Source organism: Palaemon carinicauda, chromosome 42, assembly GCF_036898095.1.
Source record: "Palaemon carinicauda isolate YSFRI2023 chromosome 42, ASM3689809v2, whole genome shotgun sequence".
Taxonomy (NCBI): Eukaryota; Metazoa; Arthropoda; class Malacostraca; order Decapoda; family Palaemonidae; genus Palaemon; species Palaemon carinicauda.
The window spans coordinates 22,147,855-22,157,854 of record NC_090766.1 but is presented as its reverse complement, the minus strand read 5'-3'; the positions used below and the strand labels follow the sequence as shown (position 1 = coordinate 22,157,854).

General features: G+C 28.4%; 1 protein-coding gene across 7 annotated transcripts in view; it reads right to left on the bottom strand.

Annotated features, from left to right (window-relative positions):
- LOC137633316 (chondroadherin-like) overlaps positions 1-10,000 on the bottom strand; it is a 267,884-nt gene that overhangs the window by 67,314 nt on the left and 190,570 nt on the right. For 6 of the 7 annotated variants that reach the window (XM_068365549.1, XM_068365550.1, XM_068365548.1 and 3 more), the window contains one exon: positions 7,345-7,618. In XM_068365549.1, the coding sequence (XP_068221650.1) occupies positions 7,345-7,615 (271 nt within the window). In that variant the 5' untranslated portion in view covers positions 7,616-7,618. The remainder of the gene's footprint in view (positions 1-7,344; positions 7,619-10,000) is intronic. The other variant, XM_068365551.1, reaches the window with a different exon arrangement.

Sequence of the window (10,000 nt, the reverse complement as noted above, 5' to 3'; positions counted from 1 at the left end):
TTCGGGTGAACTTTCCAAACATAGATTATTCTTTAACAAATGGATAAGTTCATTTTCATTTCATGACAGATTAAAACTTTGATTTGTGAATAATTGAAGAAAGTTTGGAAAAAAAAGACCTTTAAGAGTGACACGAATTTTTTTTTTTAAAGAAAGCTTTTGTTAAAGATACACGAGGATACTTTTAGCTAAGATATGCATGAGATATAATAATATCCATTGAAGCTTTATCTATAAACAGACATGAGGGGTACCATATGATTCTTAGAGTACTGCTCCAGAAAAAAGATTATAGTGTAACTTACTTTAGAAATTAAGAACTATAGTTGAAAACCATTTTTCCTTTGTACAATATCATCTAGTGCATCGTCATAGTAAGTAAGAGGGATCATAAAACTGAAAAAAAATAAATTCTAAATAATTCAGTTAAACCATCATGAAAAATATGACTTGGTTTTTCATACGTAAAATCTGAAATACAAAAGTCAGATATCAGTCTATAAATGTTAATGAAATATATATATATATATATATATATATATATATATATATATATATATATATATATATATATATATTGGATTAACAAAATCAAAAGTCAACATAATGCACGATGCATGACTTAAGACAGAATTGATAATAGGAGACACTAAAAGTATATTAGTTATATTTCGAAAATTTCTGGAAAAAGACCGAAGGCAATAAGTTTTTCCCATGATAGATTAATGAATTTTAAACTCTCCGCCGTTAATACAAAAATTATATATGAACAGATTAAATGTGTAACATTTACATTGAAAATATGCACTATATTTAGGGATAAACTGAATAGGTATACCCAAATCTCATATCAGATATAATAATGTAATCTGTGGTTTCATATCAAATTGCATTATCTATCTATCTATCTATCTATCTATCTATCTATCTATCTATCTATCTATATATATATATATATATATATATATATATATATATATATATATATATATATATATATATATATATATATATATATATAGTTTTCGTTAATAATGTCAAATTATAAAAAATAAATACTTATTTACGTCTGAATTCTACATGAATGTGTCAAAATCATACCTCCTATGCCCTGATTCACGAGGAAAAAAAAAAAAAAAAAAAAAAAAACTTTTTGTAATTTTTTCAGAATCCTATCAATAATTTTGGAAAGGGAAGGGAAACAAAACTTGTATTTTCCTACTGGCGTACAAGTTTCCCTGTTAAATTTCTACTAGCATATTTTAATAAGTGCCATACAACTATTTTTCCAAAAGCTCTTGCTTTGAGAAAAATATCGTGTTTATAAAATTCTGGTATACTGTCAAGGACCTAGGTCGGTAAAGGTCACTAAAATTGGGGTCAAATAATGATCAAATTATCCTGATTGTCAAATATGTTGAAAGAAAAAAAAAAAAAAACATTCTCATAATATAACTCTTCAGTGTATGGAATATGGTGAGGGTTAATAACATTCCAAATATTTATAATAAGAAATAAAAGGTTATTCAATAGACAAATTTGAAAGATAAAAAATTATATAAAGTACAGATTTAATAATAATAATAATAATAATGATAATAATAATGATAATAATAATAATAATAATAATAATAATAACAATCTTACACAAAATCTTCATCTATAAACATGAAGACCCATATTTTTGGAAAATTATTTTACGCCATTAATTATTCATAAACGAAAACACGAAAACAGGAAAAACGAATTAAACAGAATGCAAAAAAAAAAAAAAAAAAAAAAAAACGGAAAAATTTGTCAACGAGTAAAAATTAAAAAATTTGAGTTGTTCTGCGGTGGGGATTTTTGGAAAAGGGAGGGGTGTAGAGACAGATCACTGAAGGGGGGTGGGGTGGGGGGGGGTGGAAGAGGGTATGTGAGGTATAACTGGTTCTGCTTATTACTTCTTTGTTGACTAATGATAGTCTATCGAACCTTTATCGTAACGTAGTTTTAATGTCACGATCAACATGAGAAAATTAGCTTGATTTAAAACGTTTAAAAATCATGGATCCCTTTTCACAGGATCTTGTGAGAAAGGGAAAGGCAAGGAGGTAACACTGCAATAAAATTATTCATATAATTATTAATCTTGTGCCTCCAAGGTGATGGGAAATCTAAAATCGCTATTTCTACATGTCATTAAGATTATCTAAAGAAAAAAAAAACAGAATGGAGTATTTTCATCTTAATATGTTATTAATATTTGAGACTTTCAGCAGAAAAACAGAATTTCCTAAAACAAAACTCGTCATGTTTCCTTTCCAACATAAGTTAATTGGACAATGAATACGAAAAATTACATTATCAACAACTTTATATGTTGAACAAAGTCAGTAGAGATTGAATAACGAAAATAACATTATCTACTATATATGTTGAACGAAATCGGTAGCGAATGAGTACGGAAAATTACATTATCAACTAAATATATTGAACGCAGAAATTACATTATCAACTAAATATGTTGAACGAAGTCAGTAGAGAATGAATAAGGAAAATTACATCATCATCTATATATGTTGAACGAAGTCAGTCGAGAATGAATACGGAAAATTACATTATCAACTTTATATGTTGAACGATATCGGTAGAGAATGAATACGGAAAATTACATTATCAACTAAATATGTTGAACGCGGAAATTACATTATCAACTAAATATGTTGAACGAAGTCAGTAGAGAATGAATACGGAAAATTACATTATCAACTTTATATATTGAACGAAGTCAGTAGAGAATGAACAAGGAAAATTGAAAGATCAACTATATATGTTGATCCAAGTCAGTAGAGAATGAATACGGGAAATTACATTATCAACTATAGACGTTCAACGAAGTCAGTAGAGAATGAATACGGAAAATTACATTATCAACTTTATATGTTGAATGAAGTCAGTAGAGAATGAATATGGAAAATTGCTTTATTAACTACATATGTTGATCGAAGTCAGTGGAGAATGAATACAGAAAATTACATTATCAACTTTCTATGTTGAACGAAGTCAGTAGAGAATGTATACGGAAAATTACATTATCAACTTTATATGTTGAACGAAGTCAGTGGAGAATAAATACGGAAAATTACATTATCAACAATATATGTTAAACGAATTCAGTAGAGAATGAATACGGAAAATTACATTATCAAATATATACATTCAACGAAGTCAGTAGAGAATGAATATGGAAAATTACATTATCAACTAAGTAGAGAATGAATACGGAAAATTACATTATCAACTATATATGTTGATCGAAGTCAGTAGAGAATGAATACGGAAAATTACATTATCAACTAAATACGTTGAACGAAGTCAGTAGAGAATGAATACGGAAAATTACATTATCAACTATACATGTTGAACGAAGTCAATAGAGAATGAATACGGAAAATTACATTATCAACTATACATGTTGAACGAAATCAGAAGAGAATGAATATGGAAAATTACATTATCAATTATATATGTTAAACGAAGTCAGTAGAGAATGAATACGAAAAATTACATTATCAACTATATATGGTGATCTAAGTCAGTAGAGAATGAGTAAGGAAAATTACATTATCATCTATATATGTTGAACGAATTCATTAGAAAATGAATATAGAAAATTACATTATCAATTATATATGTTGAACAATGTCAGTAGAGAATGGATACGGAAAATTACATTATCAACTATATATGGTGATCGAAGTCAGTAGAGAACGAATATGGAAAATTACATTATCAACTATATATGTTGTGCGAAATCAGTTGAGAATAAATACGGAAAATTACACTATCAACAATATATGTTGAACGAAGTCAATAGAGAATGAATACGGAAAATTACATTATCAACTATATATGTTGATCGAATTCAGTAAAGAATGAATAAGGAAAATTACATTATCAACCATATATGTTGAACGAAGTCAGTAGAGAATGAATAAGGAAAATTACATTATCAACCATATATGTTGAACGAAGTCAGTAGAGAATGAATATGGAAAATTACACTATCAATTATATATGTTGAACGAAGTCAGTAGATAATGAATACGGAAAATTCCAATACCAACTATATATGTTGTACCAAATCAGTAGAGAATGAAGACAGAAAATTTCACTATCAACTATATATGTTGAACGAAGTCAGTGGAGAATGAATACGGAAAATTACAGTGTCAATTATATATGTAGAACGAAGTCAGTAGAGAATGAATACGGATGATTACATTATCAATTACATATGCTGAACGAAGTCAGTAAAGAATGAATACGGAAAACTACATTATCAACTATATATGCTGAACGAAATCAGTAGAGAATGAATACGGAAAATTACACTATCAATTATATATGTTGAATTAAGCCAGTTGAGAATGACTACTGAAAATTACAGTATAAAATTATATGTTGAACGAAGTCAGTAGATTATGAATAGATTATGAATACGGAAAATTACAGTATCAACTATATAGGCTATGTTGAACGAAGTCAGTAGAGAATGAATACGGAAAATTACAATATCAACTGAAAATTACATTATCAACTATATATGTTGAACAAAGTCAGTAGAGAATGAATACGGAAAATTACAGTATCAACTATATATCTCAGGAGGAAGTTAGCAATGTCGTCTCTTTTCATTTCTACTTTCACTTCACTCCTATTTGTTTCGTAAGTTACAAGTCAAGCAAATAGAAACTCGACCGATCAAGGTAAGGAAAGTTTACCCATAAGCAAAGAAAGGCTTTTTATAGCCCGAGCAATTTGACGAAGTTTTGCAATGGAAGGCGCTATACCATGAATTCTCTATGCATCTAAAATAAAATGATGGGGAGTTTCGTGACCATAAAAAGGACTTATTTTTATGAGAATATATATATATATATATATATATATATATATATATATATATATATATATATATATACACGTATATATAGCACATGAATATGTGCATATAAATATATATATATATATATATATATATATATATATATATATACATATATATATATATATATATATATATATATATATTTATATATATATATATATATATATATGTATATATATATATATATATATATATATATATATATATATATATATATACATATATATATACATACATATATATATATATATATATATATATATAAATATATATATATATATATATATATATATATATTTATATATATATATATATATATATATATATATATATATATATATATATAATTCAACCAGTGAGAACCACACAGTCTTACACGACAGGAACGTAGGAATGCGGGGCAGATGCACCTATGCGGTTTACAACCAGCGAAAAGCCAGGAATTTCCAAAGTATTAATTGTATTTGCAAATAACAAAAACACTTACAGGGACAATCCTTTGCAAACCATGAAATATAATCTGTTATAACACTTGTAATCCTACGTAACCGATTGTAATCTGAATGTAAAATTCATTTATAAAATGCGCCGATTTTCTAGGTCAGCATATGTATAAAATAGAAAAAAATATTATATTTCCTTTCTTGTGAGTTTATTTCCCAATTATATTGTTACCAGCGATACAAAATAAATAAAACAATGATAAAATATCAAATTTCCTTTGTTTTGAGAGCTGACTTCTTAAAATTGTTATTAGTGATACAAAATAAATAGAATAATGATAAAATATCAAATTTCCTTTGTTTTGAGAGCTGACTTCCTTTTAAAATTGTTATTAGTGATACAAAATAAATATAAAAAAATATTAAAATTTCCTTTGTTTTGAGAGCTGACTTCCTCTTAAAATTGTTATTAGTGATACAAGATAAATATAAAAAAAATATTAAATTTCCTTTGTTTTGAGAGCTGAATTCCTCTTAAAATTGTTATTAGTGATACAAAATATATAAAACAATAACAAGTATTAAATTTACTTTGTTTTAAGAGTTTATTTCCTCTTCATATTGTTATCAGATACAAAATAAATAAAATAATAAAAATTTTTAAATTTTCATTTGCTTTGAGAACTGACTTCCTCTTAATATTGTTATGAGTGATATAAAATAAATAAAACAATACAAATAGATTTCCTTTGTTTTGGGAGCTTAAATTCCTATTAATATTGTTATCAGTGATACAAAATAATTGAATCTAAGGCAAAACTAATGTTATTTCCCTGGAATATTAACATGCAAAAAATGTGTATTGATGACATATTATGTGTAATAATGTGGAATGTGAATGTGATGACTTCAGTGCAAACAGGGACATACCATAAGATCCGACATTTCTTGAATTCTTATTTTCCTGTTAAATATTTTTTTTTTTTTTTTAAAGTCCTCCGATATATTACTGGCGTGTGATGAAAATCCCTGTTTATTTTCTACTGGCATTCGATAGTGCCATACGAATATTTTGCCAAATAAAAAAAAAAATAACAATTGATTCTGATAACCAGCCAGACATGAAAACCAGTCAAAAATAAATGTTTCGTTTCTCATAGAGATGTGATATTTTTTTTTTTTTTTTGCACCCATAATGTCCAAGTTTCTTTCATCTGAATTTAGTGATCTAATATATTAAACCTTAGGACGTAGTTGGAGTCATCAAACTCTGGATTGAGACTGAAATGGCCACGAGCCACACCTGGCTGTAAACAAATTGTTTACACTTGGTTGTGGGTAAACAGTGCAGAGTGATGTAAACAGAATTAAAGATTTGCATTAATTATTTTCTGTAAAGAATTAAAAACGTAGCATTAAAAAATTGTTCTTTGCTCTTTAAATAAAATATTGATACCACTAATCTCCATTTTTTATTCCATAAAATACACAATCAAGAAAAATAAATAAATTAAACAACCTTTTTTATATATTTATTTATCTATCCTGCAAGTGGCTATTTCAAAATACCTTCAGAATTAACCAGGAGAAGCATGTTGGATACTGGTTGCTTGGTTGAAGTTGAAATTGAAAAATAGATAGATACCACCATCAACCAGAACAACCAAAGCCATTTGACATCTACCTGCTTTAAGCTGACTCCACTACGACCCCGAGGCTTAACCGATAAAGATTGATTGATCAAAAACAGTGATTGACTAACCCACATGTACACCATCACTAAAAAAAAATATGCAAATAAAAAAAAAAAAATAAATGCTCCTGTATAATGATGATGCTTCATAGCCAAAAAAAAAAAAAAGGTGTGAAACCCCCCTCCCCCCTAATCAAACGACACACGGACGAACCGTCGCTCTAAAGAAACATCTAGTCAAATTTGAAACGTGAGAGAGGCGAACGCTTCCTAACCGGAATCCTTGCCTTTTGACATGACCCGGCAAGTGCAGGGGTGAATCTCCTGGATCGAGGGGCACGTGATCACTCGCGGAGACTCCGCCACGTTCAGCTTCCGCTCGCCCGCGGCGGCGGCCGCCGACTTCTGCAGGAGGAGACTCAGCACGAGCATGACCCCCAGCAGGAGGGATTTCATCTGCGTGTAGGCCTTACAGTGGCAGGGGGAAGGTGAGGTGGCTGAGAAGGGCCCAGGCATCGTGGCACCAAGGGTGTTGGACAGCATCATGACCTGTGGGAGGAGAGATAAAAGTGGTGGTTAGGGCAGGGTTGATTCTATAAGACTTGGGGAAATATATTTAAATTATAGAATTGGGTAAATACATTTAATACAACTAAGAAAAAGTGGTGGTTAGGGCAGGGGTGATTCTATAAGATTTGGGAAAATATATTTAAATTATAGAATTGGGTAAATACATTTAATACAACTGAGAAAAAGTGGTGGTTAGGGCAGGGTTGATTCTATAAGACTTGGGGAAATATATTTAAATTATAGAATTGGGTAAATACATTTAATACAACTGAGAAAAAGTGGTGGTTAGGGCAGGGGTGATTCTATAAGATTTGGGGAAATATATTTAAATTATAGAATTGGGTAAATACATTTAATACAACTGAGAAAAAGTGGTGGTTAGGGCAGGGTTGATTCTATAAGACTTGGGGAAATATATTTAAATTATAGAATTGGGTAAATACATTTAATACAACTGAGAAAAAGTGGTGGTTAGGGCAGGGGTGATTCTATAAGATTTGGGGAAATATATTTAAATTATAGAATTGGGTAAATACATTTAATACAACTGAGAAAAAGGGGTGGTTAGGGCAGGGTTGATTCTATAAGACTTGGGGAAATATATTTAAATTATAGAATTGGGTAAATACATTTAATAAAACTGAGAAAAAGTGGTGGTTAGGGCAGGGGTGATTCTATAAGATTTGGGGAAATATATTTGAATTATAGAATTTGGTATATATATTTAAATTATAGAATTGGGTAAATACATTTAATACAACTGAGTTCGAAAAGGTGATGGCTATGGCAAGGGTGATTCTATAAGAATTTGGAAAATATATTTAAATTATAGAACTGGTAAATACATTTAATATAACTGAGAAAAAGTGGTGGTTAGGCTAGGGGTGATTCAATAAGAATTGGGTAAGTATATTTAGATTATACAATTGGGTACACACATTTAAATTATATAACTTAGTAATTACACTACATTAGTAAATACATTTATTACAACTGAGCTCGAAAATTACGTGGTTAGGCTACGGGTGATTCTATAAGATTTGGGTAAATGTATTTAGATTATAAAATAGGGTAAATACATTTAAATTATAGAATAGAGGAAAAATATTTAATACATCTGAGTTCGAAAAAATGGTGGTTAGGTTAGGGGTGATTCAATAAAAATGGCTAAATACATTTAATATAATTGAGTTCTGTAACACCTGAATGCCATGTTAACTTTCCGTGTCATTTGAGATGAAAATTCAATTGACATTTGCCAATTAAAATATTGCCACATACATAAAACTATAAAAAGTTCGTAAACTTTTACAAAACTTATGAAAACTTTTTACAGATTCAAAATTACTATCATTCGTCTCTCTCTTTAATGAAAGTACTGAAAAAAATATACAGTAATCGTATTTTCACATAAAAAACGTTATACACAATTTGCCTAAAAATTTATTTACTTGTTTGTTTGATTATTAACAAGAAATTCACATATTTCTGTCGTTCATTTTCTTCATTTCACATACATGCATTCTGTCCTGTGAAAGCTTGGAGGATTAAAACGTAATCTTAACTATTCTATACGAAATCCTGCACACACACACATATATATATATATATATATATATAAATATATATATATATATATATATATATATATATATATATATACACAGACATATAAAACTGACATACACACATATTTATATATATATATATATATATATATATATATATAAATATATATATTTATATATATATATATATACATATATATATACTGTATATATACACACACACACACACATATATATATATATATATATATATATATATATATATATATATATATATATATATATATATCATACAACCGAGTTTTCCCCGACTTAATGACCCACCAGGTGTATATATGTGTAAGTGGGAGTTTGTAAGTCTATATGCTAAAAACATCGGTCTTTCTTTCTGTAGAAGTTCTGTGTAAAAATAGGAAAGGGAAAAGAGGTTAAAAAAAAAAAAAAAAAAAAAAACCTGTCAGCAAAAGAAGTGACCGCTTAAAGTGCTTTGTCAGCAGACGGAGGATTCAGAGATTCGCCTGATTTTTCTTTCTTTTATTACTTTTATTTTTCTCTTTCTCCTTTTATTTGCGTTTGTGCTTGCTTTTTTTTTCATTTGTTTTATTCGGTTGGGTGGTTTGTCTTACCTTGGTTTTGTCAACTTGACAGTTTCTTATTAGAGTTTCTCTCTCTCTCTCTCTCTCTCTCTCTCTCTCTCTCTCTCTCTCTCTCTCTCTCTCTCTCTTAAATTTTCACAACCATAAAAATTAGTTTAAATCCAAATAAATTACCTTATAAATTTACATAAACAAAA